Below are 26,884 nucleotides of genomic sequence, written 5' to 3' on the forward strand. Positions count from 1 at the left end.
TCTAGAAGGCTGGGGGCATGGGCCCTGTGCACAAGCACCCCATGTGGCTTCCCCCCGCCCCCAGGTCCCCTCCGCTGCAGCCTCAGCCCTGGGGCTGGCCGCCTCCCACCCCGCACACCTGGCGGCGAGGGTGGCCCCCGGGACGGGCAGCCTTGCCAGCGTGGACAAGTCTGGGGCCGCTCTCTGCTCAGCAGGGCCCAAAGAATGGACCTCTCCCTGGGAGCGGGGCCAGGGGCCCCTGGAGTTGCTGCCAGGTGTGGGCTGGCCTGGGGGGCTGCCAGGAACAACGACAGATGAGTGGGTGGGCCAGACACCCTCAGCTCCCCCCACACGCACACACACTCGAACACATGCTTCACGTGCCTGGCGGATGCAAGTCATACCCAGAACAATGGCCCCGCTGACTAGTCTCTGGGCAGTTCAGCCTCCGTGTCCACACCCCACCCCCTGCCACCACCTCCCCTGTTTACATTCATAGTATCTGGGGGCATCACCTGTCTGGACTCTGCCGGGCTCTGCCACTTGCTGCCTGAGGTGGGTAAGTACTGCGGCCTTGGAGCTGTAACCTGAGGTTGGGATCGACCCGAATGGGGGGAGGAGGGGTCCCCTTGCCTAAGACCCCCCCCCCCCGGGGCTGGGGCTCCTCTGCCTCCATAGCGCCTGGTGCAGACACCACATGCAGCCCCTTCCCCAGCACACACAGCCGAGCCCTGCAGTCCCTGGCTGCCTCCGAGCCTTAGCATGGGCCTTTCCTGCCTGGTCGCCTCCCCAAACGCCTACTCCAGCAGCCTGCAGCCTCCGCCGCTCCGCTGCCCACCACATCCCCTGGAGCGGCTGCTCACTCGCGCTTCCCTGTGGGTCACTGGCTGGAGGCTGGCTCTGTGAGATGAGTCCCAAATGAATCTCGGTCACTCAGCTAAACTCTGCAGGCAGGCGGGTGGTGGTGGGGGAGTGGGGGAATAGCCTGGGGCCATCCCTTCCCTCAGGATGCCGAGGGGCGGTCCAGGAGGGGCCCCCACAGACCCACCCACCCCTGATTCAGACACACTAGCCTGGCCTTGATCAGGATGGGGGTAGAGTTCTGAGCTGGCGAGGACGAGAAGGAAGAAGCTGCTGGGAGGCCTGGCGAAAAGGGAAAGAGGCATAGCTGGGCTGCAGGGGGTGGCGTCTGGTCACTGGGCGCCTTGCAGGGCCCGTCGGTGTCCTCTCTCGCCCTGGGTGCTGCTCAGTGGTCGCTCCCCCACCTCCCAGGGGAAACCTCTGCTGGCGCCATCACCCCAGCAGCAGCCACAGGGAGACAGGACCCTGGAGAGCAGAGGGGCCCCCCTCCAAGGTATCTAAGGTGCCTCCTCCCCACCCCCACCCCCAAGAATGTCTGCAAGGCGCCTTCACTACCCGGGACTAAACACTGCCTGCAAAGCCCGACTCAGCCTCCCTAAGACCTGGGGTTGGGGGGACTCCATGGGTCCTGTTTCCTCATCTGCAGGGCAGGCCTCACCCTCGCCCCACAGGGGCATCGTCAGGAGAAGGGGGGTTACTGTAGAGAAGCGCGTGGGGAGTTCCCTGGTGGTCCAGTGGTTAGGACCCTGTGCTCTCACGGCCGGGGCCGGGGTTCAGTTCCTGGCTGGGGACCTCAGATCCCACAAGCTGTGTGTTGGGCCCCAAAAGGGAAAAGCATGTCCACCGAGTGTGGCTCCTAATGAGCCAGGAACTCGCGTGTCGTCACTTTATGTGAAGCATCTGGAGCAGCCGGTAAGTGGGTTGGTTGGCGCCTGTTGCAGAGCGCCAGGTGCTGGGCTCGGCAGACTCCCGACGGCCGCGAGAGGCCGGCCTGGACGCCAGTCCGCTCAGCAGTGAGGAAGCCGGGCTCAGAGAGGGGAAGTCACCCAGCCCGGGAGGAGCTGGCACCCGAAGCTGGGATGGCTCCTTCCCTGGGCCTAGGCTCCCGGCTTCCTTCCTGCCTGCCCGCAGTCGAGGTGCCCAGACCTGCAGACCCTATGGCGGGGCCCTCCCTGGGCGGCACCGAGGCCTACCGTCTCCGTGTCTTACCTGGGGCACCCCCAGCCCTGGAAAGTGGGGCGCACCAGATGGGGACTGGGAGGGCTTGCTGGGGACGGGGCGGGGACGAGGCGGGCAAACCGGTCGGGTGGCTGGGTTCCCCGCTCCCATGCTCCGGCTCTGGGGCCTCTGCGTAGTCGTAGTCGGGGCGGCGCTGACGCTGCCAGACGGAGGGGCTGGCGCAGAGCCGGGCGGGGAGCTGGGGCTTCGAGGCTGCCTTCAGGTACGGGGAGACCCCAGGCCCGGGCGGGTGTGTGTGTGGGGGGGTAAGTGGGGGTCACACACCTGGTCCCCACACTCGCCACCCCATTTCCTCTGCCCCTCAGCGGCCCCCCCAACCCATCCCTGCCTCTAAACAGCATCCTTCCCATCCTTAAAATGGGCGCCTCACATTTTAAACCCCAGTGACCCCCCACTGCCCGGTCTCATCCCATTTGCTCTCCCGGCCTCTCCCAAATCGGACCATGCCGATTTCATTTTGTCCCCGAGAGTCCCCCTCCCTCCAACCCCTCATAACATCCCTAACGCCCCAGCCCTGAGACTCCAGTCGCTCGCTGAGTGGCTCGCTGCTCCCACCTCTCATCACTGATGCGCTGATTTCAAAGGGCGCCAGCCCCCACGTCCCACAGCACAAACCCCTAATACCTAGTTCCCCCCCCACCGGTTTTACTCAGCCACCCACCAGCTCCCAGCCTACCCCAGCTCAGCACCCCCATTGTCCCGGCCTCTTGGAAACGCCCAGTAGCTCCCAAACACCCCAGATTACCCTCCTTAACACCGGCCCACCTGGGGACTCGCCGACCGCCCCCCGCACCCCATCCAGACCTCCCAGTGTTACTTGGAGGAGCACCTCCACCCCACCTGGGTTAACGCGGCACCCAGCATCAGGGAGGGGGGCTCATCCACGGCAGGTCTCAGGGAGCTGCCCCGGGGGTTGGCTCTGGCAGCCAGCACTCGAGGGTGCTGGGCACTGAGCCGGGCCCCTCCCGCCCCCTCCCGGAGCAGGCCCCCAGCCACCATGCACCAGCACTACACCGTCCACTTTGCCAAGGGTGCCCTACCCCCCCGGATCGCTGCCGAGCGCTACTTCTTGGACCCGGAGTTGGGGCACCGAAAAGGTAGGGGTTCAGTTTTGGGGGGGATGCTGGCAGCAAGGAGGGGTGGCTCAGGGGGATGGCCAAGCAGAAGAAGACCCTCAGGCCCCAAGAGAAAAGCCACCAGCACGCACCGTAGAGGCGTCTGCACACGGGGCCGTGTGGGACCCCGGGAGGCCCACCTGGCCTGCCCTCCTCCCCCATCGTGGGAAGAATTTCCTCCCCGAGTCACTATGCCTGGGGGGACTGCCCCCCACCTGGGGGGAGCCGTGTGGTGGGAGGGAGAGGTCAGAGGGCAAGCCCTAGCCCCCCACAGTGGGCGTATGAAGGAAGTGGGGGGTCTAGCCTCTCATGGTGACCACAGGTGCTCCTGCTTGGGGTGGGGAGGGGGCGGTTATCGCCCAGCAGGGCTGATTCCACCTCCTTGGGGCCTCCCAGGGCAGCCCCCTTCCCGGGGTTCTCATCTGAGCTCAGGTGTGAGGCCCACCCCCCCTTTCCTAGTCCCCACCCTGTCCCCTCTCCGCAGTCACCTCCCGTCACTCCGGCCTCTGGACCAAGCGGGCCAGCTCCCAATGGAGTATTCTCAGTGCCCGCACTGGGGGACACCCGAGGACTGGGGAATTTGGGGGAGCAGGAACTCTGGGACAGCATCCCCACTCTAGTCCCTGACCTGGCTGAAGCCCAGGCCCCTACACCTCCTCCCCTTCCTCCCACCCCAGCCGTGGGAGCACGCAGGGCGAGGCCTCAACCCGTTCTCATCTTCTCTCTGATTTCTCCTGAGCCCCCCTCCACCTGAAGACCCTCAGGGCTCAGGGACCCAGGCCCAGTCACCCCCACTTCCTTCCTTCCAGGATGCTGTCAGCAGGGGTGCCACGACCCAGCAGCACCTGGCACCCACAGACCCGGTCGGCTGACCCCCCAGGCATGCCGGCAGCCGGCCTACCACGGCCACCAGGGGGGGCGCGGCAGCTGTCGCCGGGGCCCCCAGCCCCTGACCCAGCAGCAGCAGCAGCAGAGGCGGCAGCCCAAGCCCCCGCCTCCCAAGCCCCCGCAGCAGCATCTCTGCTCTGTTCACGGGGCCCAGAAGCGGCCACCTGCAACCACCGCTGCCTCCGCGCAGCCGGCCAGCGCCCCCCAGCCGCCCCCCACCTCACTCACCACGGCCACCGGCGGCCCAGCCCTGCCCTCCACAGCTGGCACCCTCCTGGAGCCCAGCAGGCCCTCGGACGCCCGGCCCCTGCCCGCCCCCGCAGCCTGCGGCTGCTTCACCTCCTACAGCTCCGGTGCTCACCCAGCCTCCCCTTGCCAGGCTCTATCCCTGCCACCTTGCTTCCTGCTGGGGCCTGGGGCCTGCCCTCCTTACCCCTCCGTCTGGGCTCTGTATGGAGGGCGCTCGTCCCTGACCCTGGGCCTCGGGGCAGCCACTGCTGCTTCACCTGTCGGGAGCCAAGGGAGCTTGCTGGCCAGCTCGGGGGTGGGGGAAATGGGTCAAGTGTGCGGCTGCAGCCAGAGGTGTGGAGTGGCCTGGGAGATTCAGAGAGCAGTGCAACCATGGGAGGAGACTGGCCCTCTGTCAGTGTCGTGACTGACATTGACAAGTGACACCCAGCCACTCATTCATTCATTCTTTCATTGTGTGACTAGGTATGGGCACCTATAGGAGTGCCAGGCTCTGTCTGGGAGCGCCCCAGGGAGCAGGGCAGACAGATTGCTGCCCTCGTGGAGCTCACATTCTGTAGGCAGTTGGGGGAGGTGGGTTTACAGGAAACAATAGGAAAGTTCAAAAGAGCGTCACTGGGTGATAACCATGTTGGGGGAAGGATAAAGCAGGCAGAGGAGATGGGGTCTGCAAATTAAGCAGGGTCATCAGGTGAGGCCCCAGTAAGTCGACATTTCAGCAAAATGGGGCAATTCTCTTGAGTCAATGGCAAATGCACTGACTCTGAGGTGGCCAGTTTAAGGGACGACCAGGAGGTACATGTGGCGGGATCTGGGGAGGCGAGGAGGAAGGTCAGACAGGTCAGAGAGGGTGGAAGGCAGCTAGATTCTGTGGACCTCCTGGCTGCAGTAAGGGGTCGGCCTTCTCCCCTGGAGAAGCAGGAGCCGTGAGGGCCCAGAGCTGACTTGGGCTGTGACATGAGAGTTGACTCCTGGAGTCCAGGTGAGAGGGGCTGGCAACCTGACCAGGGAGGTGGTATCAGAGGTGGGGACTCACACTGGTTTCCAGGTCTGTTTTGAAAACAGCCCAGCTGAGCTCATCTCCAGGTCAGGCACAACCTCATCAATAGAGGAAATAGGACGCAGCCTCATGGCCACGATGCCCATTTCACACACTGGCAAGTAGAGGCTCAGTGAGGTGAGGTCAGCCAGAGCAGGCTCAGGTCCTCCCTGGCTGCCGCCTCAGCTGGCTGTGGCCCTAGTCTGCCCCCTGCCCTCCCAGCTGTGCCCCCAGGCCCAGCGCTGGCCCTGGGCAAGAGATGGATAACGCAGCCCAGAGGCCTCTATGAAAGTGGGCATGTCATCCCCACCGAGCACCTCGAGGCTGGCCAGTGCCCCCCCCCACTGCAACCCAGCTGTACCCTTCTGGCGTCCCAACTCTGGGTCCAAGAACTGGTGCTCAGTGGGGGCCCAAAGCCAGAGAGCAGGCCTGCTCTGGAAAGTGGGCTGCAGCACTTGCGCATTGAGTCCCTGTGCTGGGACTCAGGACAGCTGCGCCCTGAAGAGCCACCCCAGACCACGACATTGACAGAGGCCCTGGCTTCACCAGACCCTTGGGCGCTCACGCTCTCTGGCGTCTCTGCACCCCACTGTTCAGAGGAGGGGGCCCAGAGGCAGCACTGTGCATAAGGCCATGTGGAGAAAGGGGCCAGGACCAGAAGCTGTGTCCTCGTGGGGCTTAGGATCAGTGACTGTGGGCACCGGGGCACAGAGAGGGATCAGAGTAAGGGGTGGACAGGCAGCTGAGGAGCCTGTGGCTGTCCGGGCCTGTGCATGCTCCAGCCAGGCTGGCAGAGCTGGGAGAAACTCACACGGCAGGGCTTCTGAGCGTGGAAGGCGGTGTCTTAAGTATTTGAGGGCCTGGGAACCTCAAGAAAAGTCGGTGAGATTTTTTCGCAGGGGGACCATGATGAGCCTGGTGACCTGGGGTCAGGGCAGCCACATTCCCACGCACCTCTGAGTACGGACCCAGGAGCCAGACGGGCACACCTGGTCCTGGAGGAGGGGGCTGCCTGCGGCCGCAGAAACCTATCGGGGGCTTTGGCCTGAGTCGCAGCTGGGAGACGGGGAGGGGGTTGCCGGCGGTGCGGGAAGAGGGTGAGCGCTGCAGGGGGCAGAGGGGAGGAGGGTGGTGCCTGGCCAGCCTCGATGACTCGGGTTTCCCCACCCCCGGCACCCCCAGACATCTTAACAGAGGATGACGTCTACTGCAGCTGCCTGGCCAAGACTCTCTGCCACGTGCCCGTCCCTGTGACTGTGGGTTTCTACGCCCCCTTTGGCTGCCGCCTGCACATGATGCTGGACAAGATCACGGGTGAGGACCTGCAGGTGTTGGGGGGGAGAGGGATTAAGGGAAATGGAGCCTTGGGTCCCTGCCCCGCCCCAGGCTTCCCCAAGACCTGCTTGTCCCTGAGGTCAGTCGGCCCCAGTCCAGAGGCCCATAGGTCAGCATTTACCAGGTCCCTTCCCATGCCTTTGCCCCCCCACCCCGCCCCACCAAATCCACTGCAAGGGATCTCTCTAAAATACACATCTATGAGAGACTTCCCTGGTGGTCCAGTGGTTAAGACTGCATGCTGCCACTACAGGGGGCCCATGTTCGATCCCTGGTCAGGGAACTAAGACCTCACATGCCACGCACTGCAGTCAGAAAATTAAGCAAATAACAACAAAAAATAAAATACACATCTAGCCCTGTCCTTCTCCTGCTCAGAAGTCTCCCATGGCTCCTCAGCACCCTTGGGAGAAAGCCCAGGCTCCTCGCCAAGGCTGCAGGCTCTTGCCGAGTCCCTCCTGGGCTCTGTGCTCCTCAGGCCTATCTCTTCTCCTCAACCTGGGCCCAGGGCCGGGCACCCACAAGACCCCTGACAGCTAATGTTAACTGCAAACACGAGCTGAAACTTAAGCAGGTTCCAAGCCTGGTGCAGCTCAGCCCCCAGCCCCAGTCACTGCCAGAGAAACCGGAGGTGACTCACCCCTGAGTGCCCGGCCCTGGTGAGCACCTGCTAAGCAAGCCCACATCATGTTGTTGCCACAGAGGAAACGATAGGGTCCTGGGAGGAGAAAAGATCTGGCCAAAAGGCAAAAGCAAACAGAGCTTCTGGTTCACTCACTCACCCTCCCAGCAGGAAGGTCCTGCCTCCAACCTCTCACGATCCAGTCCTCCAGACATTCTCCCAGCACCCAAGGGACGCGGGGTGGCCAAAACGACTGGGGCCCTGCCCTTCCTGGGCTCACAGACCAGCACGAGAGACAGACCTGTCCCCACAGGGAGGACCCAGCATGGGCAGGGCTGCAGTGGAGGAGCTCAGGGTCACCTGACCCAGCTTGGGTATCAGGGAAAGCTTCCTGGAAGAGGTGACAGCTGAGCTGAGAGCTGGAGGAGGGGCAGTAAGCCAGGAAAATGGGAGCCAGGGGATATCCTTGCTGCCCTGCATTTCTCTTCCTCAGCACCTGGCTGCCCCCAAGCCATCCTCTCTACTCTGTGGGCTTTATTTTTGCCTCCCCTCTCACCTCCCCGACCTCAGACCTTCCCCTGTTCAAGCCTGGCTCCAGGCCTCTCCTTCCGCCCTTGTGCACCTGCCCAGAGCTTGGGAATGGCCCCGCACTTCCTAACATCCAGGCCGCCATGCTGGCCTGAGCCGGTCCCGTCCGCTCACACCGTTCCCCCTGCGCCCTCGGTCCCCCCAGCGCTGATGCAGCAAGAGGCAGCCCAGCGCGAGGCCGAGGAGCTGGAGCGCGTGCAGTGGCGGCCGCGGCCCGTGCGGGGCTGGGCCTTCCCGAAGCTGCTGTGGTACCTGGTGTTCCTGCAGCCCATCATCACCGAGGTGCACCTGCGGCGCAAGAACGTCAAGTTCCTCTTCATCCGCTTCAGCGCCTGGCAGTACGCCGGCACCGACAAGCTGTGGGCCGGCCTGGTGACCACGCTGTGCGAGGGCATCCGCCACCAGTACGGCGCGCTGCCCTTCAGCCTGTACTCGGTGCTGGGCACGAAGGCGGCCACGACGCTGGGCTTCCACCAGCGCGAGTGGCAGTGCCGGCACCGCGTATGCCTGGCGCTGCTGGCGCTGCTGGCCGTGCTCAGCCTGGGCGTGGGGCTGCTCTACCTGTCGGTGGGCTCCCGCTCGCTGAGCCACCGCGCCACCAACAGCAGCCTGCTCCGGGTGTTCGGCGGCGCGGCCACCACGCTGTCGGGCTCCGGGCTGCTCATGGCCGTGTACTCGGTGGGGAAGCACCTGTTCGTGAGCCAGCGCAAGAAGATCGAGCGGCTGGTGTCGCGCGAGAAGTTCGGAAGCCAGCTGGGCTTCATGTGCGAGGTGAAGAAGGAGGTGGAGCTGCTCACTGACTTCCTGTGCTTCCTGGAGATCTACCAACGACGCCGGCTGCGCGTCGTGCTCGAGGTCACCGGGCTGGACACGTGCTACCCGGAGCGCGTGGTGGGCGTGCTCAACGCCATCAACACGCTGCTGTCTGACAGCCACGCGCCCTTCATCTTCATCCTGGTGGTGGACCCCAGCATCCTGGCCGCGTGCCTCGAGAGCGCCGGCTCCATGAAGGGCACGGCCGACAACGGCTACCTCTTCCTCAACCGCACCGTCACGCTGCCCTTCTCGGTGCCCATCATGGGCCGCCGCACCAAGCTGCAGTTCCTCCACGACGCCGTGCAGAGCCGCGACGACCTGCTCTATCGCGAGATGACGCGCAAGCTGCGGCCGCCGGGCGGGGCCGGGGCCAGGGGCAGCGAGGGCGCGCAGCTCCTGGCGGTGCAGACGCAGGCGGGGGACGAGCGCGCGCAGAGCCGCATCGACGCCGAGGCGGCGCGCCGCATCCGCGAAGCGCTCTTTTGCCTGCACGACGAGCGCGACTGCCTCTACGAGTACGTGCCCGACAACGTGGTGTCCATGCGGCGCATCGTCAACACCGTGCCCATCACCGTGCGCCTGCTGCAGCAGCAGCAGGGGGACTTCGGGGGCCCCTCGCCGCGCCAGGCCGTGGCTTGGGTCGTGCTCGCCAACCAGTGGCCGTGCCGCCTCAGCTGGGCCCTGCAGTGCTTGGAGGACCAGCAGCAGGCCGGGGGCGCTCCCGAGGCCCGCGCGCGCCTGTGGGACGTGTTCTGCGACCACAGCCGGGAGCTGCACACCATGACCAAGCCGCTGAAGAACGTTCTCGACCTGGACGGCGACCCTGAGCTTTTTGAGCGCTTCCTGGGCGCCGACTTCCCCTTCACTGTGGCCGAGGCGCAGAGCCTCCTGCGCTGCACCGTCAACCTGGACCACTCCATCCGCCGCCGCATGAGCCTCATCCGGGCCGTCAGCACGCTCAAGCCGCCCAGCCCGCCAAAGTCCCCCGCCCGCGACACCCCCCATACCCCCAACGGAGCCAACCACGCCCCCGGGGCGGCCCGGGCAGGCCACCCTGCAGGGCACGCCCCTGTTTATGCCAGCGAAGCCCACCATCCCCGGGACTGGGCGCAGGGGGGCAAGCCCAGACCCGTGTCTTGAGCGCCTTTCACTCAGGCGCATGCCAGCCAAGGTGGGCCTTGAATGTGAGACTTACGGGCACAACACTTGCATCTGCCCAGATGAGTGTGTAGGGGCCTGAGTGGGCTCAAGACCCAGGGGCCAGTGTCCGGAATGGGGCCTGTGGTGCCTATTATTTCCCAGATGAATCTGTGAGCCAGGGAGAGCCGAAGGCCGTGGCCACCAGGAATGGGACAGCATGTCAGTGTCTGAGAGCCGGGGCCAAAGGACCCATGAGGAAATCGGGGTTCAAGTGCAATAAATGAAAATGTGAAAGCCCCCGATTGGTCTTCCTTGATGAGGGCAGGGAAGCGGAGAAGCAGAGATGGCCCTGGCCTCCCCAGCTCAGTGAGGACTGGGCACCAGGCCTGCCCTGTCCTGCCAAGTCCACTGCATTCCCAGGGAGTCAGGCAGGCTCAGCTGGCAGCCTGCTCGCTGACATCCCAGAGGCGGGAGGGGCTGCGGGGGCAGGCGATGAGGGCCAGACGGATGTGCTCCTTGACTCAGTGGGGCACACCCAGACCTCAGGGGATCCAGGTCCCTGTCCCCACACCTGAGCTTGCCCCTCCGTGGGCAGGGCAGGAGCTGGCATTTCCGAGGGCGGTGTCCCCAGTGACCTCAGCAGGCTGCTCCCCTCCCAGGGTGGCTCCTCCCCTGGCATAATGGGTTAATTTGGCTTCACTGGCACTGTAGTCTGGAGGAGCTGGTAGCACTGCCTCCCCCGGACAAGTAACTGTCCAGGGAGGATGCCTGCCTTACGGATCACTCCAGGGCCACCACCGGATGAGTCCCTTGAGGAGGACAGGGAAGTGGAGGTGCAGAGATGGGGCACATGGAGGCAAAGTGGGGGGCCTCCTAGAGCCGGCCTCCACCATCCTGGCTCATCACCTTCCTTTCCATCTCAGGGACAGAGACCTAGGGTTGGGGGCGCCACTCCTCTGGGCAGCTCCCCAGTTCTCATTGGTCAAAGAGCCACAAGCTGAGGCCTATGGTGTGCCTGGCCCAGTTCAATGGCTGGGGGGTGGGGGTGGGTGTGACTTCTGAGCCAGGACCCTGAGAGCCAAGAAGACCGTCCCAGAGGGAGCCAGGAGCTCTGTGAAGACACCCACCCCCAGGCCATGCAGCCTAGTTGGGGGTATTGCCCTCATGCCATATCTCCAAGGTTGGGTGCAGCACCCCAACACCCCTGGCCAATAACTTCTTCAATGTTATTGATGGGGCAGAGAATCAGCCTGTGACTTGAAAAGAGTTGCCAGGACTGAAGCACTGGCAGTCCTGGCAAGGCTGAGCTGGTGGCATAAACCCGGACGTGCTGAGATGCTTTCCAACAGTAGGGGGAGAGCCTGCTCAAGAGAAGCCACTGCAGGGAGAGACATGGTCCTCGTGACAATTTTAGATGGGTGTCTCTGTAGATGTACTGCTGTAGGCAGCATGCTTCCCTTCCCTTCTGCTTCCTCAGCCCACTTGACTTGGGCAGAGTCTAGGCTGCAAACAAACTGGCCCCAGGAGCAGGGTGCTGGGGAGGCAGAACACACCTGTAGACTCAGTTGGAAGTCAGGAGTAGGACTGAGGACCGCCTCACCCCCAGGCCCCAGGAGGAAGCTGCTGCCTGTAACAGGGTGTGCAGCAGTGGTCAAACTGCTGCCCAATTTTATCTTAGATTCTGGCCATGTGCCTGGCAAAACTATAGAGCTTTCGGAGACTAAAAAAAACATCAAAAAACCAAACCAAAAGAGGATATCAGAGGGGCTGGGTGTGGCCAAGATGGCTCCCTGTCCCCCGGCATTCACAGGTCCTCTGTAGTGTGGGGCTTTTGCTGGGAACTGGCACCTAGAAGAGAGTGGAAGTGTGTGTCTTTTCCCACGGTGACAACGACTTAAGAGTCGGGATTGCCTCTTCTCCGCTCTCCTCCCCTGCCTGCCTGCTGAGGACCTATGGCAGGGCCACCAGAGGGCAGGGTCCTGGCTTCCAAGAGTCACTTCATGGAGAACAGCTGTCTGCCACCCACAACGCCGCGTGCATGAAAATAAACATCTCCCGTGTTAGGGCATTGAGATCTTTTAAGATTCGGTACAATGTCAAGCTGTTGTGAAGGACTCGTGTGTTCACAACAAGCTTGGGTGATGCTTGGATGGCTGAAGGCAAAGGAGAGAAATACTTGGCCAGGGACTTCCCTGGTGGTCTAGTGGTTAGGGCTCTGAGGCTCATTGCTGAGGGCCAAGGTTTGATCTCTGGTCAAGGAACTAAGATCCCTTAAGCTGAGACGCGTAGCCTTTAAAAACAACAAAACCCTTGGCCAAAGGGATCTACCTTTAAGATTCAAGACTCCTAAAGGTCATAAAATCAGGAGCACTGCAGAGCTGGTCTACTAGTCTCCTGGGGCTGCTATAACTAAATCCTATGAACTGAGTAGCTCAGAACAGCAGAGATTTATTTCCTTACAGTTCTCGAAGTCAGAAGTCCAAAATCAAGAAGTTGTCAGGGCCATACCCCCTCAGAAACCTGGAAAGGGAACCCTTCCTCACCTCTTCCAGCTTTTGGCATCCTTGCCTTGTGGTTGCATCACAAGTCCTCCATCCTCACAAGGACTTCGATGTCCTTATATCTTCCCTGTGAGCACGTCTGTCTGTGTCTCCAAATTCCTCCTTTTCGTATTGGATCAGGGCCCATCCTACAACCTCATTTTAACTTGAATACCTCGATAAAGACCCTATTTCTAAAGTCCCATCCGAGGTGTGGGTGAGGCTCACAATTCAACCCTGAATCAACAGTTGGAAAGGATTAATTCCTCACCACAAGCTGAAGTGAAGGGCAGGGACAAGGCTGGCAAGAGGACCCCAGACGTCCCCAGGCACCCCACGAGGCAGAGGCTCCTTCCCCACGCGTCCCCCTCAGCCCAGCCTGTTAATCACCTGGCCTGGAGGTGGAGGCAGACAGCAAAGTGGAGGGTGAGCACCCAGCACTGCTGCAAGGGCCAAAAGCCCCCACCGGGGTTGGCTCCCGGGCAATGGATGAATTTCACCAAAGACCTACTGAGATTTTTAGAGGGCTGTACTGACAATACTCCAACTTGGCAAAAGACTGATTTCTCAGCACTTTGAAACAAAGCTGGCACTCCTGGGTCTCTCTAGGAAGGGGGGATGGAGGCAGGGCAGCCTGGAGGGGCTTGTCCCCCACCCGGTCACAGCTGTACCAGTCAGAGGATGCTGCTGCCCACAGCCCGGAACCTGGACACTGTGTGGGTGTCTCCCTGGCTGCCAGCAGGGCGGGAGCCATGGGCTGGTGACCAACGTACATGGCATCTCCCAGCCCTTTGCCCAAATGAGAGGGAGTCCCAGCCAAGGGGACTAAGTCCCAGTCCTAAGGACTGTTAGGACACCGTAGTGGCTGGTGGCTCAAGGTGTTCATCTCCGTCGCCCACGCAACTGGGGCAGATGATCCCCCAGTTTGCATAGGAACGGAAGAGGCTTCTGGTCATCGATGCTGTGATTCTCATGATCTTTTCACCGCATCTCTTCCTGACCTGAGCCAGCCTCCCACACAGGAAAGGAGTAGGTGCAAAGGCCTTCCCCTTAAGTGGTTATCACCTTTTCTGAAAGGTGAGACCCAGATTTCCCAGAAATAAGTGCCCAACAGCCCTCCAGCCACAGCTCGGTGCCTGTGGGCAGTGACCAGGTGACCAGCCGGGCTCCGGGGGCGGGGTGTTCTCCTGCCAGGACTTCTAGGGCTCACGGGGCTGGGCTGCTGTCTACTTCCTTGGTGGTTCAGGCAGTAAAGAACCTGGCTGCAATGTGAGAGACCCGGGTTCAATCCCTGGATCAGGAAGAGCCCTGGAGAAGGGAATGGCAACCCGCTCAGGTATTCTTGCCTGGGAAGTCCCATGGACAGAGGAGCCTGCGGGGGCTACACACAGAGTGTGCAGGGCGCACAGAGTCTGACCGGGCAGAGCAATGACCTCTGAACCCGAGCTGGACCTGAAGCTGGGAGGTATTTGGAACGTATTTCCTTGCAAGAGAGGGGAGTGGAAGCAGGGACGAACCGGCTGTCAGACGCAGAGGAGCCTGGGCTCCTGTGAGGAAGGGGCCCCGGGGTGGCGGCTGTGGTGGGAAGACCCAGCTCCTGCCTGTCGCACCTTGCGGCTCTCCTCCGGGATGGCCTCCACACATCCCCATGGACACTCCACAGCCGGGACCTGTCGTGCCCCTGCCCAGAGCCCCCACAGCGGAGACCGAGGATCAGGGCAAGCAGAGAGCAGGCAAACGGGGAACCCAGCTCCGGTTTATTAGAAAAGGTGTGAACAGAGTTGCACCGACAGGAGCAGCCCCTCCCCCGCCCTCTACGCCCCCCTCCCCCACGCCCCCCCACCCGGGTTGTAGTGCCTCTCAGGGCGCAGCCTCGCGTGGCCGGACAGCAGGTTCTCCAAGCCCTGGCTGCTCCCCGCCCCAGCTCCCTGAAAGATTTATTGCACTTAAGATAAAGAAAGCTCCGACCTCGGCTCCCGTCTCCCCCCACCCACCCCAGCCCAGGCCCCTCACCCTGCCTGGGGCTGCTCTGCCAAGTCCAGCCACCACCACCACCACCGCTCACCACCCCTCCCAAGCCGTGCCTCCGGCCTGATCCCGCACCCGGGGCCCTGGGGGCCATCCCGCCACCACCTAGGACTCCTGCCCTTGATGGGGCAAGCCTGGCCAAATGGGCCCCTGGGAAGAGGCACCGGGGCCTCATGACCCCGACGACCTTGGAGACTGCATCCACTTCCTCCTCCCTTCCACCCCCAGCCCAGAGTCTTCGAGTGTCGACATAAATAGAAGTGCTTCAGTCAGGGTGGGGAGGGTCACTCCCTGTAGCTCCTGCACCCCGTGTAGTGTTGCTGTGTGTGGGGGTGGGCGGGGGGTCCCAGGAAGGCCCCCACCGCCTGGCGTCCCGGGCCTCAGGAAGGCTGGGGTGAGGGTGAGCAGATTCTCATGGCTCTGTCCTCAGCTCTTCGAAGACCGACGGGTAAAAGGGAGCTGAGAGAGGAGAGAAGGGGCGGGGGGCCTATCAGAGCCTGGGCTCTGTTGCTGGCTCCCCGGCCCCCTGTGTCCCTGGCCCGCACCGCACCTAAAGTGTCACAGTGTCTCCTGCCCAGATTCCTGACTGGCTTCCAGAAGCAGTTCTTCAAGCTCCTTCTCATTCTTGGAGCAGCTCAGCTCTGTGGGGCGTCGGGGGAGAAGGGTGGGCGGCCTCCAGTCAGGTGGGAGGGCTGGGGGCGGTAGCCCTGCCTGAGCCAGACTCACAGGGGAGCACAGGTCCGGGAACCACTGAGACCCTCAGACTCCAGTCAGCAGATCTGACATGCCCCACCCCCAAGGGGCTCCCAGGGACCCAAGGGAGTAAGGGGGGAACCGAGAACCCAGTCCCACTTGTCCCCATCAAGGTCCACTTTCATCAAGGGGAAACTGAGGCACCCCACGGGCGGATGCTCCCCCAGGGGCCCCGCCACCCAGCCCCAGGGTGCCTCTCACCGTGTTCCAGGCCACAGCTGCCCACCTTGGCCTCAGGCCCCGGGGGTGGCTCTGGGGGCAGTGCGAGGGCGAACTCGGGCTTCAGGCCATTGGGCAATGGTGGCCCCACCTGGGGTGGCTCCGGCGGCGGCTGGGGCTCAGGTGGCCCAGGGTCCGGAGTGCTGGCGGCCTCAGTGGATGTCGGGAAAGGTGAGGGCGGCGGGGAAGCTGAGGCGGGTGGGGACGCAGGACCAGGAGGGGCGGGGGGCACGGGCGGCTCTGCCCTCTCAGGTGGGCTCTCCACCCGGGTCACCACAAACACTTTGTGGCCCCAGCCTGGGCTGGACACGGAGATGCGCTGCTCAGCAGGGGAGGAGGGGCAGCCTGGGGGGCTCCTGTCCCCAGGGCCCGGGGAGTCCGTGGGGGGCACCAGGGCGGGGCAGGGGGCCTCAGCCCTCTCCCCATCCGCCTCATCCCCGTCCTCCCCCTCAGAGTCTGAGTCTGAGTCTGAGTCCGGCCCAGGGCTGGGGCCCGGTGCCCCGTTCTCCTGTGCCTCGGCGGCAGGCTCCTCCCGCGGCTCGTCGTCAGGCTGGGGCTCGGTGACGGTGATCTCGGGCATGGAGGCCGACAGCTGTAGCCGCTGCTCCTTCTCCTCCCGCTCCCGCGCCAGCACGAAGTTGCGCTTGCAGCCATTCTGGATCTCAGCGAGCAGCGCCTTCTGTGTCTCGATGAAGCTCTTCACCTGCGGGCGAAGGAGCAGGCCGGGCTCGGGCTCTGCGTGGCCTGCCAGCAGCGGGTTCCCAGCCTGACCCCCACCTGCCATCAGGGAAGAGCCCGCTCACCGCCTCCTTCTTGGGCTCGCGGTCGAGGTCCAGGCGCAGCAGGGAGTGGTTCACCTTGAGGGCCAACGACAGCGCCATGAGCCCACCTGTCTTGATCTCGTTCTCCCGAAGGTCCAGTCTCAGGAGGCGGGGGCTCTCGGCGATGAACTCCGCCACTGCCACCGCGCCTGGGAGGGGGACCGCAGGGGCTGGCCACGGGCCCACACCCGCTGGCCGCCCCCCGGCCCGGCCCCGCCATCCCTCGCGCCCTACCCTCACACGTGAGCTTGGTGGAGGCCAGGCCGAGGCGCAGCACGCTGCGGTTGCCGATGAGGCCATTCTTGAGGTTCCGCACGCCCTCGTTCCCGATGGGGTTGTGGCCCAGGTTCAGCGTCTCCAGGCTGTGTGTGTGCGGCTGGAGGGGTTGGCACATGAGAGCCAGGAAAGGCCCAGGAGGCCAGTCAGGAAACAGGCAGGCTCTCCTTGGCAGTGCCTCGAGTCCGAGGACCGGCACCTTCCTGCTTCAGGCCGAATCCCTCGGGTACGCAGAAATCTCCCAAGTGCCAGTTGCCCGTCCACTCCCCAGCCCTCCGAGCGTCCAGCCAGGCACTGCACCCCATAGCCCCAGGCCCACCCTCTGACCTCGCCAGCTTCCTGGGGGCTCTGGGCACAGGTCTGGCTGTGGGTAATTCTTAACCTGGGTCTGAGTCCTTGTACCCTGTGGGCTTGCTTTGAATACCATGTGATGAAGAGATTCAAGACTTACTGAAGACTTCCAGGAATGCTAACTTTCTATGCAAAACATTTTCCCCTGGGACAAAGCACTGTCTTGTACTAGTCTGTGGTGCTGGGTGTGGAGAAGCAATGAAGGAAGGGCTACCCTCCTCAGAGAAAGAGGGAGCAGAAGCCGGAGCAGAGACCACGCAGGGCTGGCGGGAGAGGGCAGCTTCCCCAACTGGCAGGATGAGCCGGGACCTCGGAAGCGGGGGAAGGGGGTGGGGGAGGTGCTGGGGGGCCACACTGCCCCCTCCCTCTCCAGCCGACTCACCAGTGTCATGCCCAGGAAAGCCATGCCCGTGTGTGTGAGCTGGTTGTTCCACAGCACCAGGGTCGCCAGCCCCTTCCTCTGCTCCTTGAGGCCCTCGCAGATGTAGGCCAGACCTGGGGAGGCCCGTGGGCAAGTCTTGTCTGTGGTCGGGGACTCTCCCCAGGGGATGCTGGCCCGGGAGCCACCCTGCGAGTGCTCAGAAAGCCCCGCCCTGGCCTGCCCAGCCCCACAGGCTCTGGCCCCACTACCTGGGACCTGGCACACACAGCTTCCCAATCCCAGAGATCATTCTTCCTCTGGGTAAGTAGATGAAGGACTCCTCCACCTGCCTCAGATCTTCACTCAAATCTCACCCGCTCACAGGACAGTCCCAGCCAGCCTACCCTCAGCAGACAGCTCTGTCTCCCATCAGGGCTTTGTTTCTACTCAGGGCATGTCTCACCGTCTAACCGACATTATTAATTTATCTTGGTTTTGTCTCTCCCAAGGCAGACACTTCTGCCTCACTTACAGCTGTGAACCAGGAGCCAACAGGGCCTGAATGTGGTAGGTGCTCAGTACCCGTGGTGCCTGGGGCCAGATGCCCTGGAGGAAGGTGCTGGACTTGCTGCCCCATCCTGCACCTCCCTCCCCCAGAACCCTGTCCTCACAGAGGCCAAGGGACTCTGCTCAACAGTGAACCAGGATAAAATAAAACTCCTCCCGCTGACCAGGCCCTGTGACTAGTCCCTCTTCACTGCTCACTCACCTTCAGGCTCACTGGGGCTCGTCCCCCCAGATATCTAACATCTAAGCTCTTTCCCAGGCTTTCCTGGTGGTTCAAGCAATAAAACAATATGCCTGCAATGCAGGAGATGGGGGTTCAATCCCTGGATCAGGAAGATCCTCTGGAGAATGGCATGGCAACCCATTTTAGTATTCTTGCCTGGAGAATCCCATGGACAGAGGAGCCTGGCTAGCTATAGTCCATGGGGTCATAAGGAGTAGGACAGGACTGAAATGACTGAACATGCACATATAAGCTCCTTCCCACCTCAGGGTCTCTGCACTTGCTATTCTCTGCCTGGGTTCTTCCCTAGGCTGTTTAAATGGCTGGCTCCAGCCCTGCCTCCTCATCACCACCCAGAGGTCCCTGCCCGCACTGCACACCTTAAACATCTTCTGGTTGATCCTTTATCCCAACATCAACCATGTGGTCAATACTGCACCTCACCCTGAAGGAACAGTTGAGCTGTTCCCTCCTTCTGAACTCCTCCCTCATCCTGAGTCGGGGCCAGACCCTGGGGCTCCCACAGCCCAGCCCCATCTGAGCCGTCACCAGGAGGGGAGGGCTGGGACTGTCCTGGCCACCCCTGTGTCAGCAGCACCACGAGCGACTGGCTGGCCACATGGTGGGTGCTGGGGGACTGGAGCAGGATGGGCTAGGGACCACATACCCACCTGAGTCCAGCACATGGTTGTTGCGGAGGTCCAGGATCTGTAGGGAGCAGTTGAACTTGAGCAGGTTGCCGAGCTGGGCGGAGTCCTGCAGGCCGTTGAGCTTGTTGTCGGCGAGGTACAGCTCCCGCAGAGTCATGTTCATCTTCAGGGCCGTGGCTGGGGGAGAGGGGGAGGGGGTTGTGACTGGCAAGGCCCGGGGGACACAGCCAACAGCCCGAGCCCAGCAGCGCGCCGCCCCGGGGCTCACCAAGCAGCATGAGGGGCCGCCCCGACAGGCTGGCGCTCTCCAGGTGCAGCACCGCTAAGCTGCTGCGGATGCGCAGGGCGCGCGCCACGAAGGGCGCCGAGTGGTCCAGCAGGGGTGTGTTGCGGGCGTCCAGGTACTGCAGGCAGCTTGTCTGCGAGGCAGGTGCGTGAGGGGCGGGGTCAGCCCGGCCCCGCCCTCCCCGCCTTGGCCCCCTGCCCCCCATATCCCAACAGCCTCATGGGCAGCAGGGCCACCTGGTTGTACAGCGGGGGACACTGGCTGGTGAGGGAAGGGCTGTGGAACCAGGCCCTACGAGGAGAGGCTACGGGCCGGAGGTGCCCACCTTGCGCATCATGTGAGCGGCAGCCTGCCAGCCCCGGGTGCCGATGTGCTTGTTGAAGGAGATGTTGAGGTGGGTGGCCGACTCGTAGTACTCAATCATGTCGAAGAGGGCTGAGGCACCCTGGGCAGTGACAGCAGGGCTTGGGTCACGGCCGCCCGGGGAAGCCAGGAGGCAGGGGCTGAGGCACTAGGCTCCCGAAGGCCATATGCCTCCGCTCAGGCCTGCTTCCCCATGTCTCCCCCTTGCTTAGGAAGCCGCCATCTTTGGGGTGAGTCTATGAGACCGTTTCTCGGGGCCCCTCCCAGAGTCCAACCCCACCGCCCCACTCTAGCCACTCTGGACGTCTCCCTGATCTTGTTCCTCGAGAGGCCCCGCCCAGCCTCTGTCCTCCCAGACCTCTAAGGGGCAGGGAGCTCAGGGCGTGGGGATAGGCGGTGGTGGGCTGCTCACATCTTCGTCTAGGTTTGTCTGTTCCAGATCCACGACCTTGAACTGCAACCTCTTGAAGACCTCTTCCAGGGCCTCACAGGTCTTGTAGTCAAGCTTCTCACCTGGGACGAGATGGAGCGCCATGTGCACAGGCGCATCTATACGCATGTGCACCAGGTGTGGGGCAGGGCGCTGGGTGGAAATACAGCCTCCGGGCCAACCCAGGAAGTAAAGACCCCCGCGCCTCCCCACGGCTCGAGGCACCTGTCTCACCTCCGGGGACGTCCACACCTCTCTCTGGCCCAGCCCTGCCTGCCCTCGGCCACCTCCAGGGAGTCCCCAGCCTTGCCCACCAGCCAAGGGCCCCCAGCCCCCTCCAGGGAGTCCCCAGCCTTGCCCACCACCCAAGGGCCCCCGGCCCCTTCCAGACAAACACCTTTCAGATCCAGACAGTCGATGCGGTGCCCGAGGTCCGTGCACTCCTGGGAAAGCAGAGCGGACAGTGGTCAAGGCGGGAAGACCTTGACCAGGCTGTCAGGTTGTCTGTCCCTAACAGTTAGTGGGGGAGCCAGGGCTCTGAAACAAGCAATCCTGGAACATTCTGGAACGACCCGTCCAGAGGGAAGGCACTGAGGCAGTGGTCTACCAACATGACCAGGGTGGACGGGCGACAGGGAAGACACCTGCGAATGATGACTAGGGGCGAGCAGGCCAGAGGTACAGCAAAGCCGTGTGTGTGTGTGAATCACTCAGTCGTGTCAAATTCTTTGTGACCCCAGAGACTGTAGCCCGCCAGGCTCCTCTGTCCATGGGGATTCTCCAGGCAAGAATACTGGAGTGGGTTGCCACTCCCTTCTCCAGAGGATGTTCTCGACCCAGGGATCAAACCTGGGTCTCCCACATTGCAGGTAGATTCTTTATGGGCTGAACCATCAGAGAAGCCCCACAGCAAGGCCTCAGTCATACAAAAAACAGAACCTGCCCATGCGTCTACACACCTCTGGACATTGACTCCTCCATTTATAAAAGCACAGTCTAGAGGGTGAAAACCCCAAGCTGCCACCAGGGGGCACTCCTGGGAATGGGACTTGGGCAAGAAGTGAGAAACAGCTTGCTTTTTATACATGCAGTATTTGAACTTTTTAAAAGAGAGAATATACATTATTTTTGTCATTCAGGCTTTTAAATTTCATATACATGGCTTTTCCTCTGGAGAAGAGAACTTATTTGGAGAGCGGATGATTCTTGACGAGTAATTTCCTACTTGTATAATTCTGTACTGTTTAAGTATTCATGAAGAGCCTGACTGGTTTTACCACTTAAGAGAGGATTTTCAAAGACATATTTACACAGCCCTTGGCTGGCAGGCTAGGCTGGAGAGGGGGAGTGTTTCGTGTACCCTCTCTTGTTTGGGGCAGGCACCACGGGCCCAGAGGGTGCTGGGGGGCACAGGGAGGGCAGCTTCACCCCAGGGACCACCCCACCCCTAGTCACCTGGCATACCTGGAGCTGCCTGAGGAGCTTGGGGATCTGTCTGCAGTTCAGCTTCTGGCAAGCCTGCTTGTAGGCGCCAATGATCTCGTCCACGGTCACATTCTGGGCTGCAGGCAGAGAAGACCCAGGCAGGTGACTCTCCACACCCTGGGCCTCATTCACCCATCCCACCCACTGGCCTCTCCCACCCCTCTCCCCTCTTAACCTCCTTCCAACAACCCACTGAGTTCAGTCCTGCTATTGAGGCCCTTGCTGTGACTGCTACTCTGGGGACGTGTCTCCCGGTGCCCCCAAGTCAAGTTACCCCATCCTCCTACACCTACCCAAAGCTCCCCAAACACCTTCACATAAACATCATACAACTAATATCACACCATTTTTCTACCTGTCAGCTACTTCGTCCACTAGACTGGGAGACCCCACAGGCCAGGACTGGGGCTCCCTTGGTCACCCCCAGGATCCCCAACACCACCCGGCACAGGGCCAGACCCAGAGCAGATGTCTGATTTGTGGTTTCTTTTGAATGAGAGAATGAGGCCACACTCTGACCTTATGAGGAAGTTGAGCTCAGAGAGATGAAGCACTTTGCCCAAGGTCACACAGCTGGTGGGTAGTGGAGCTGGAACTCAGCCCTTAACTGAGATGCCTACGGCCTCTCAGATTCCTCACTCCCAAAACGCCCTCAGTACCAAACAGGGCTTCCTGTGCCCCAGGGACACAGCAGCAGTCAGAGTCCCTGATACGGCCCTGGCACCCCAAGGCGGCAGACAGTGGCTCCCCAAATGAACGAGGGGTGCAGCCGAAACCCAACCTGCACAGGCTTGTCCTTGGGAATCTCGGGGCCTGTCACCATGCGGAAGGTAGGGCTGGCTTTTCTGTCTGCATAGATTTGCCTTTTCTGGACATTTCATACAAATGGTGGCAAACAGTATGTGGCCTCTGGCAGCCCGCTTCACAGTTTTGAGTGTCGGCCCCTTTGTGGTGCTGCGTAGTAACTGTCCAGGTATGCATTTTGTTTAGCCATTTGCCAGGTGAAAAGACCAGTTTTTGGCTGTCAGAGCCCGGATTTTGCCCCCGGGGCAGCCAGGAGGGCAGGAAGGAGGGGCCCTGGGCCGGGGAGGCACAGGGTCAGGCCTGGGTGCAGGGAGACGGCGGCGTGGAGCGGACAGGGGGCTGCAGGGTGGGCAGGGATGGGCCAGTGGGAGCCCCAGAGGAGCTCTGGGCAGGCATTTCCGGGGGACGCTCCCTCCGGCCACTACTCTGGCCAGGAGCCCAATACCCCGACCCTACCAAACAGCACCATGACTTCTTGGGGAGGAAACCAAGGTCCAGGGAAGGAAAGCTGCCTCCCTGAGGCCAGGCAGCTGGTCCAGGCAAAGTGGAATACCCACTCCAGAACTCTCTCCACTGTGTTAGGGAGGGATGCTGGAGGAAAGAAGCTCGTAGAGGCCCCGGGCTCCCCAGCGCTCAGGCCCCATCCTAGACCCCTCACTTCCTTCTTGGGTGGACGTGGGCAGCTTGGAGCCTGAGAGAAGCTGCAGGTGACCAGCAGCCTCCCCCGTGTCAGCTGCCCTCCCTGACATGCCATCATGTGCCTGGTGGCTCCCAGCTCTGGGGGAGGGGGGATAGGCACTGGCCTGTCCTCAGGGAATCCACCAAGCAAGGGGCCACTGACCCCCTGGGGGATCCATGAACTTGAGAAAAATTGCCTCTTTGTTTTCACTAGCTGAACTGTGATGTAATTTAGCATTTCCTTCTTAGTAATGTAAGAGACAAAAAAAGAAAGAAAAGAAACACTCTTTAGCAGACCCTAACACTGTCATCAATAGAAATGGCAGATGTTTTCACATCACAGAACAGTTACTGCAGATCCTGAACACTCATCACTGCTTTGGGAGATGTCCGAGCTGCTGCTACATCCTGTTATTTCATGTGTCAATGAGGACAAGTATAAATACTATATAATGATTTTAAAGGTATTTAATAAACTGTATTTTAACTAGTACCCTTTATAAATCCCGTTTTCCGCCTTTAAGAATCGCTGCTGCACGGGGCTTCCCAGGTGACACTAGTGGTAAGGAACCTGCTACCAGTGCAGAGATATCCAGAGTCGGGAGTTCAACCCTTTGGTCAGGAAGATCCCCTGGAGGAGGGCATAGCAGCCCACTCCAGGATTTAAAAAAAAAAAAAAATCGTCGCTCTAAAAAAGTGTGAACAGGCTTTACCAGATGGCCAAAAGGCAAAAACTGCTCCCTGAGACCCACTCCCTTCAATAACGGCCCCCAGGCCAAGGTGGAGCTGGTTTGGTCACCTCAGATGGGGATGAAGTAGGGACTGGTACACATGGGGTTGTTAACTAGCAGTTCTCAGTATCCTAGACAGTCTACAGGAAATGTGAGCCCTTAGCAACACAGTCCTTTAGGTGTCCAGCTCCAACACTGCTTCCTCCAGGAAGCCCTCCCTGACTGCCTAGGACTTTTGGCTCCCGATGTCCCCTGAAAGCCTATCCACTGTGTTGGTCTTTGCTCTGAGAGGCGTCCTGGTGAGTCTGAGGGCCAGGGTCTCTGACCTTGCCAGCTCTCACACCAGCCACAGGTACCATCCAGCCACTCCTCCAGTGAGGCACCCGTGGGGTTTCGATGCCTGTACAGCCTCACACAAGGTCACTGCCAGGGCTGGGGGAGGCAGCACCTGCCCACTCGTGTGCAGCAGGGGAAACTGAGAGCAGGGGCAGGAGAGACAGACAAGCTCGGAGACCTGGGGCCCAAGGCCCAGAGCAACTGCAGACAAGAATGACAACTGCGGGCTTCCCTGGTGGCTCAGTGGTGAAGGATCTATCTGCCAACGCAGGAGACGTGGGTTTGATCCCTGATCCGGGAGGATTCCACATGCCGCGAAGCAACTAAGCCTATGCACCGCAACTACTGAGCTTGTGCCCTAAGAGCCGGAGCGCCACAACTGCTGCAGCCCACACGCCTACAGTCCCTGCTCCGTAACACGAGAAGACACGGGCGGCAAAGAGAGGCCCATGCACCACAACCAGAGCAGGCCCTGCTCGCCGCAACCGGAGAAAAGCCTGCGCACGGCAATGAAAACCCAGCTCAGCCAAAAACTGGTAAATGAAATAACATCACTTTTCAAAAAGGATGATAACTGCGTCTCGTCATTCTCCTCTGATGCTGAGACACACATTCCAGGCGGGGGCAGCAGTGGGTGAAACACTCAGAGGAACAAAAGCGGGGTTCACCCTGGGGGCCCCCCAGCCCCGTCTCGCTTTTCTCAACGGCACCACCAGCCACGTCCCCAGGCCTGGTCTGTCACCAGTGGGCATGCTTGAGTGTCAGGTGGATTGGGAAGGACCTTGAGGAGGTCATCAGTATGTATGTGTATTTCATTCATATATAAGAAAAAGGAACTATTAAATCAAAGCCAGCACTTTGCATAGATTATCACTGGAAATGAATGAGATGAAACATATTCAAAATTTTTTAATAAACCAATGTTAAAAAAAAAACAAAAAACACGGTAAGGAAATGGCAGTACAGGTGCTTCGGAGAAATTACAGAGCATTTACGCAGCACTTCCGCTGTGCCAGGCTCCACTCAAGCACTTTACAGGCTGCAGGGGCTGGCCCAGGCAGCCAGCTCAGGGCCAGCGCCCGCACACTTGCTCATCTGTGATGACCTTGGGTCATCCGCCCTCGACCTGTCCAGCCTTAACAGAGCCACAAGGTCGCTGTGAGTCAAAGGGCCCGGGCCTCCAGCTGCAGCCAGGCACCCAGAGATGAGCGCGCGAACCCAGCGAGCGAACCCGGCGAGCTGCGTGAGGACAGGTCACATGGTGAGGTCACCAGCCACCAGGGCTGGGCCAGGCTGGGAGGCCCGAGTCGGAGCCCTGGGGCCAGGTTCCAAGGCCAGGGCTGCAAAGTGGTGAGGGCCCAGCTCCAGCCTGAGATCGGGGGGCCTGGGTCCTGGCTGCCCCCGCCCCTACAAGCTCAGGAAGGCCCTGCCTGGACACAGCTCACCGGAGATGTGGGGTCTCGCAGCATGGTTGAGCACGGGCTCCAGAGCCAGAGCGCCTGGGGCCAAGTCCTGGCTCCCAACTTAAGCTCTGTGACTCCAAGCAAAACGACGTAACGTCTGCACCTCAACCACTTGACCTTGAAAACGAGGCCGAGCGGGACTCCTCCCAGGGTGAGTGTGGTGACTGAGTCAGCACAGAGCATCCTCAGACAGGGGCTGAGCTCACGCTCCGGAGTGCTCCTCAAGGCCGAGGCCGAGCTCACGCTCCGGAGTGCTCCTCCAGGCCGGGGCCGAGCTCACGCTCCGGAGTGCTCCTCCAGGCCAGCCGGCCGGCAATGCTGTGTTTTGTCTCCACACTGTAAGGCGGGGACCCAGAAGAGAACAGAGCACCTGTCGAGTGACGGAACAGTTGGTGAGGGGTGTGCAAGGGGGAGACGCCTGTGAGTGTGTTGTCAGCTCCCACAGCCACAGCTGCGAAGGTCTGATTTGGGCAGGGCCTGGTGTAAGCAGCCATCAGAGAGGAGGGGCGGTGCAGTGAGGGGCGCACCCCCGGGCTCCAGGGTGGGATGCAAAGAGGTCACAGCTTCGGGTAAGAGGACCCATGTTCCAATCCTCATCCTGTGAGGCTGTGATGAACACCATGACCTCTTTCCCTCTCTGAAAGGGACACCTGGAGGGTCTCAGGAGAGAGGGACGTGAGGGCACCCGCCACGGAGCTGCCCAGCGTGAGGCCTGGCTCAGCGGGAGACACAGCTGGAGAAAGGTGACAATGGTGGCCACGGCCACCACGTCCAGGCATCAGGCACTTACTCCATCTACGTAGTAGTCTACGGGCACTTGCTCCGTAGAAAGGAGCACTTTCTACGCCATTTTGTTCTGCCAGCTGCGTGACCTTGTGAGACTGGCAGTTGCATTTCTACTTTGTAATCAGGGAAGCAAGCTCAGAGACGGCAAGCCATCTGTCCAAGGTCCCGGAGCCAGGAGCGGCCAGGCTGGAATGCACACTCCGACCTGTCCCGCTCTGTACCTGGAACATGGCTCCTTTCTCGCACGACCCTTGAGCGGCCTGGGTGGAGGCAGGGGCCGGGGCAAAGGTGTGAACTGTGGGGAGCGAGGCCCGTGTGCAGCCGGTGCCAGTCTCCCAGGAAGAGGCTGTGGGGCAAACGAGGCTGCTCCCCCACCCCCTGCCTCCCAAAGAGACACAGAACCCGATGCCGGGCATCAGGTGACGGGCAGAGAGGGCTCGCTCCTCTGCACACAGGTGCAAAGGCACCCACGAGAGGCCAGAACAGGGTGGGCGCCAGGGGGCGGCGGTGACTCAGGCCACACCCCTGCCTGCCTGGAGCTGTGGTCACCCAAGTGGGGGTCAAAACCAGGAAGCAGCAGTGGGGGGGGACGACAAGGGGATGGGGCAGTTCTCACTCCTGAGGCTGCAGACACAAATGAGAGACACAGAGCAGCGGGCAGTGGCCGCGGGGAGCGTGGAGGCGGGGCGGGGTGGGAACAGGCTGGGCAGGATCCAGGCCGCCAGGAGAGGCAGAGGGAGAGGGACGGGGATCCAGCCGGCCTCAGGGAGCACTCCGCTCTCTGCACGAGACAGGAGCCACTAGGCTGGTTCACAGCAGTGTCAGGCACTATCCAAGGTCTAAGGAGGACTGTGTCTGCAGA

At 61.5% G+C, this 26,884-nt stretch overlaps 2 protein-coding genes across 2 annotated transcripts in view; one reads left to right on the forward strand and one right to left on the reverse strand.

The window, feature by feature from the left end:
• The first annotated feature begins 62 nt into the window (after nucleotides 1-62).
• Nucleotides 63-10,168, forward strand: NKPD1 (NTPase KAP family P-loop domain containing 1). Its single transcript, XM_070450697.1, has 5 exons — nucleotides 63-1,333; nucleotides 3,064-3,176; nucleotides 4,004-4,435; nucleotides 6,553-6,684; nucleotides 8,061-10,168. The coding sequence occupies exons 2-5, from the start codon at nucleotides 3,077-3,079 to the stop codon at nucleotides 9,869-9,871; spliced, it is 2,475 nt and encodes an 824-aa protein (XP_070306798.1). The 5' UTR covers nucleotides 63-1,333; nucleotides 3,064-3,076; the 3' UTR covers nucleotides 9,872-10,168.
• A 3,979-nt stretch (nucleotides 10,169-14,147) lies between these two features.
• PPP1R37 (protein phosphatase 1 regulatory subunit 37) overlaps nucleotides 14,148-26,884 on the reverse strand; it is a 37,565-nt gene continuing 24,828 nt past the window's right edge. Inside the window, exons 2-13 of the mRNA XM_020898220.2 lie at nucleotides 21,204-21,301; nucleotides 20,137-20,182; nucleotides 19,722-19,822; nucleotides 19,272-19,391; nucleotides 18,929-19,079; nucleotides 18,682-18,837; nucleotides 17,242-17,354; nucleotides 16,467-16,608; nucleotides 16,215-16,381; nucleotides 15,394-16,114; nucleotides 14,990-15,080; nucleotides 14,148-14,898 (exon numbers count right to left, since the gene is read on the reverse strand). Coding sequence (XP_020753879.2) covers nucleotides 14,998-15,080; nucleotides 15,394-16,114; nucleotides 16,215-16,381; nucleotides 16,467-16,608; nucleotides 17,242-17,354; nucleotides 18,682-18,837; nucleotides 18,929-19,079; nucleotides 19,272-19,391; nucleotides 19,722-19,822; nucleotides 20,137-20,182; nucleotides 21,204-21,301 — 1,898 coding nt within the window. The 3' untranslated portion in view covers nucleotides 14,148-14,898; nucleotides 14,990-14,997. The remainder of the gene's footprint in view (nucleotides 14,899-14,989; nucleotides 15,081-15,393; nucleotides 16,115-16,214; nucleotides 16,382-16,466; nucleotides 16,609-17,241; nucleotides 17,355-18,681; nucleotides 18,838-18,928; nucleotides 19,080-19,271; nucleotides 19,392-19,721; nucleotides 19,823-20,136; nucleotides 20,183-21,203; nucleotides 21,302-26,884) is intronic.

The sequence above is a fragment of the Odocoileus virginianus genome, chromosome 20, assembly GCF_023699985.2.
Source record: "Odocoileus virginianus isolate 20LAN1187 ecotype Illinois chromosome 20, Ovbor_1.2, whole genome shotgun sequence".
Taxonomy (NCBI): Eukaryota; Metazoa; Chordata; class Mammalia; order Artiodactyla; family Cervidae; genus Odocoileus; species Odocoileus virginianus.

Coding starts and splice junctions, on each gene's coding strand:
- NKPD1 (XM_070450697.1), top strand. CDS start 3,077: ATGCACCAGCACTACACCGTCCACTTTGCCAAGGGTGCCCTACCCCCC. Junction 3,177..4,003: donor GGAGTTGGGGCACCGAAAAG/GTAGGGGTTCAG, acceptor CCTTCCTTCCAG/GATGCTGTCAGCAGGGGTGC. Junction 4,436..6,552: donor CTTCACCTCCTACAGCTCCG/GTGCTCACCCAG, acceptor CGGCACCCCCAG/ACATCTTAACAGAGGATGAC.